Raw genomic sequence first — 4,336 nt, forward strand, 5'->3', positions numbered from 1 at the left:
GAAGTTGAACTACCATGAGAATAATGAAGAACTAAAATACATAATTAATTATGCTAAATTAATAAAATAATAAATAAATTACTCATTAAAACAGTATGATGATTTATTTATTTTGGTCTAATCTTATAGGTAAAAGAAAAAAAATTAAAATATTTTTGCAACCACCATGTCAGGTAAAAGAAGAAAAATTAAATTATTATTGCAACCACCGTGTCATGTTTATTTCATTATGATGATCCCAACAACAATAAAATAGATGCACGATTCTCATCTAATTATTCTGACGACAACTTTTAAGCCCACAAAAAGGCCTAACAAACTATAGCATTCTCTATATAAAATTTCACTCCTTCCCTAACTGACTATGTCAAGATGCTAGCAATTGTAGTAGAGGTACCACTTCATAAGATGTGATGAAGCAATGCTTATGGAGACAAAGCGACTAAGACTAGAGGAATCAAGGAAGTTTTGGCTACAAGAGAAGCAGCATGGAGCTTGATTAGAGTCCATCTTTGTTCTTTTAGTTGGCACTAGGTATTCAACTTACACTGATTAATCCTACGGCAACTGGTCTGATTCCACAGAAGTTTCTCACCGACCATCAAGATAAATCAAGAAGCGTTCGTAGCGGACAACCCATCAACCCAACATTCTTAGATCAATCGTTCATTAAAGGAGATTCATCTATTAATTTGATATAAAAGGAAGAAGATTGAAATGGAATTTCATTAAGTATTGTATACTCAAAGATGTTCATGAAAATCAATGGAATTTCATTAAGTATTGTATACTCAACGAAATGATGTTCATGGAAATCAAACCTGCAGTTGTTAAGACTTTATATTCCCATTTTAATGAATTTTTTATTTTGTTTACATGTTTTCACTTCAAAATTAAATTATAACTGAGTTTGATAGATTTGAATAAAACTTGTTCATAACATTCAATTCTCTAGATGTTTAACAAAGTGTTTAATGTTTGTGTTCAAACTTCAATGTATACTTTTAATAACTATGTTGAGTTTGAGTTGGATTGGAATTATCAAATTTTATGCACACAGAACGTCAATGTTATTCAAAAGAAGAACCTAACATCCAATTCAATGGAATTTCTTTAGCTAAATTGGAGCAAGATTTGTGGTGTTTTGTTCAACCTAGCACGGGAAAACATATCTGATAAATAATAAGAACTGTCAATCATATGCATAGTACCTAGATACATATCCCCTTGTGGTTAAATAATAAAAAAGCCTTTCATCTGCAGTGTATATCTTGTATTGCGTCACAGTTTTGAAACTGGTAGGCCTGCAAAACAAATTAATTGCCAAATTAATAAAAGTGTTCGAAGAAGAGAGTATAAAATAGATTAAGATAAAAGTTGGAGTAATACCAAGCTGTTTGGCATTAACAATGCTTGGACATGCAGCAGGAACTGGAGATTTCTCATCCAAGAATTTATCAACACGATTTGGATCCCCCCAAACTGGATACCCTTTAATCTTTCCCTGCATCCAATAAATATAGCAGGTTTAAGTAGAATTTTCCTATAGAAGTCTCTAATAAGGATTATATATAATTTCTAATTTCCTCGTCATAAATAAACAAGCAAGTGTAGAATTTAGAAGTGGTGATCTTACAAGAACATTTAAAGCAGCAAGAGTTGCCATTCCTTCACGCGTCCACTATATCAAGAATTTTAAGGAAACAAAATAAGTTCAGTTGCTCAAAGTTTGTTGAATTAAGCTTCAATCTGTGTGTTGTCTGTCACCTTGGATGCAGAGGCAATATGTGGCACAATAACTGCATTTTTCTGTTCAGCGAGACCAGGTTTCATCCTTGGCTCATCCTGTGCAGAAGAGCAAAACAGATTTCAATCTACTTGACAGTGTCATCAATCATAAGTGAACTGATCCTCGCATAATTACCTCAAAAACATCGAGACCGACACGGAACATAGGATTTGCCTTCAGATGTTCAACCAAAGCAGCTTCGTCGATAACTGGTCCTCGGCTTGCATTCACCAGTATTGCTTCCTGCAGGAGGCCAACAATTGAATGGCATTCTTCTTGACTCTATTTATAGCTAGAAAATTCAGCACAAGGTTCACCTTTTTCATGATGGCCAGCCTCTCTTTGTTTATAAGGTGATATGTAGTCTTGTCCAACACGGGATGAAGACTTATCTACAAATTGAATGGACTGGACTCAATTAGTTCCACTTATATGTAACAAATTATCATGTATTCAATTGTATTTCTAGCAAAATAACTTTCTTTCCGAACCACAAAAGAGTATATTATCATCGTTCGTTGTCTTTGTTCCAACTAGTTGATATGCACTACATAATTCATCTATATAATATACAAATTATTAAATTTACCCAATACAATTTCCACTCTAATATAACCAGCTCTGCTAACATGGCCTAGAATGCATGCGATGTATGAATTCTTACTACATCAGCCTCTCTGAGCACATCCTCCATGGTCGCAGCTCTTGTCCATGTAACAGGTGGTTCACCATTTGCTTGTAGGAACTGTCCATATGCTGAACACCGAAATGAAAAACAGCAACTTTTTCACAGTCTAGTTAACTTCAAATCAAATGGATGATAATGATTAAATAACAGCTGAAAGGTGATGACAACATGCCTGTCACGAACTTTTCTAGCCTTGTGGACTGATACAAGTCATAATATATCAGGTTCATCTTGAAGCCCTCAATCTGTCCACAGAAGAAAGAAGCAACGTTAAATAGATTCATATTTGGGAAATCTCTTCTGATGCTAATGTTAGCTGGATAAATAAAAGTGCATGCATGAGATGTAGCAACGAGTAATTATATATGGTGTAAAAGTCACTAAAGATTTACCATCATCCTAGCGTAAGCAGACCCGATACGACCAGCTCCAATCACTCCCACTGTCTGTCCCTTGAGTAAGTTTCCAACGAACCTAGCATAAGCAATATGTTCATGTTAAGTTTCATACTTCAGTTCAAGAAGAAAGGTTTCGCAAACTTCATCAATTAAAGCTCTGAATCATTTTTCATTTTTTTTTAAAAAAATAAAAGAGTTCAGATTTCAGATTATATACTTCACCAAACGCTAAACACTATGTTCATGCTAAGATTCATGTTTCATTTTAAGAGAGAGAGAGAGAGAGAGAGATTTAACATTATAAACTTCATCAAAGCACTGACCATGTGATCATGTTAAGATTAATGTTTCAGTGTGTTACACCTTTTCGAAGCACTGAAACAGAACAAGTATTAACAAAAGCATACAAATGGGGAAGCCATCCATCATATAAGCCAGCTCTCATGAACTGATCTGCTTCAACTATTCTTCTGGCAGCTGCTAGTGAAAGCGAGGCAGCCAATTCAGCTGTTGTCTCTGTGAGAACTCCCTACAACATGAAAAAGATCATCCGGCAAAAGATAAATTAACTAAACAAACTTAAATAAATAAAAGCAGCTCTGCCATAACTTACAGGAGTGTTCCCAACAGCAACTCCGTACTTGTTAGCGGCGCTGACATCAACATTATTGTAGCCAACAGCCATATTACTAAAAGCAGTTCCGCCGGCTCTCTTCAGAGCAGAAAACAACGACTCACCCCAGTCCTCCGTTAACTGCGCGTCCCACAGATTACAAGGTTACCCAGATCAATAGAGCAGCTAAAAGATTCTTGTATAATTAAAGGCTACAACACAATATACTTGCTTGTCCAATTACTCCATCGCACCGATCTCCGATTAATGCGACGATGTCATCCACCGATAGTATAGTTTTCTTTTCTGTGCATATCTACGAAGACAAAGTTGTGTCGATCAAGATATAGAGATTAATATCAGAGATACTGTTATAACTACCTCAACGCGGCAGTCTTGGTCAGTCAAGAGGCGGATCCACCGAGTTCCAGGCATGGATTTGGTACTAACGACTCTGTACTTCCCACTGGGATTCCACACTTGGATCGATATTGGATTCGCCATTTTTGAGGTAATTGGCTGGCGCTAGCAATGTGTTTTCTCAATTTATTGATTCTACATGTGCTAAAGGATAAGAGGATTTTAATTTGCATATTCTATTTTTGTTGTTTTACTTGGACCCTATTGATTCATGCCGCTTTGAGATAAGAGGATGAAGTTTGTTTTATATATGGTCTGCATTTCACCTTTGCACGGAGATAAGGAAGGATAGAGCCAACGTAGCTAGAAAATTGTCATCCCTTGCGCTGCCTCTAAAATTTGCTTCTTCCATGGGCACTGATGACGAAGCTTCCTTTCTTTGATGATATGGATAAATTTGTGTGCATTAGCACGTGCCAAGAGGCACA

The 4,336-nt window shown here is 36.0% G+C and overlaps 1 protein-coding gene across 1 annotated transcript; it reads right to left on the minus strand.

Moving 5' to 3' along the window:
- Nucleotides 1-1,154: 1,154 nt before the first annotated feature.
- LOC141813356 (glycerate dehydrogenase HPR, peroxisomal) lies at nt 1,155-4,025 on the minus strand. Its single transcript, XM_074701307.1, has 13 exons — nt 3,870-4,025; nt 3,721-3,804; nt 3,489-3,629; nt 3,283-3,404; nt 2,870-2,951; nt 2,650-2,722; nt 2,454-2,545; nt 2,107-2,181; nt 1,925-2,032; nt 1,768-1,845; nt 1,637-1,681; nt 1,390-1,504; nt 1,155-1,304 (listed from the first exon to the last, which is right to left on the minus strand). Exons 1-13 carry the CDS (start codon nt 3,990-3,992, stop codon nt 1,282-1,284), a joined length of 1,161 nt encoding a protein of 386 aa, XP_074557408.1. The 5' UTR covers nt 3,993-4,025; the 3' UTR covers nt 1,155-1,281.
- Nucleotides 4,026-4,336: the final 311 nt, after the last annotated feature.

Source organism: Curcuma longa, chromosome 20 (genome assembly GCF_044706935.1).
Source record: "Curcuma longa cultivar G26 ecotype Majalengka, Jawa Barat chromosome 20, ITB_CL_G26_1.1, whole genome shotgun sequence".
Taxonomy (NCBI): Eukaryota; Viridiplantae; Streptophyta; class Magnoliopsida; order Zingiberales; family Zingiberaceae; genus Curcuma; species Curcuma longa.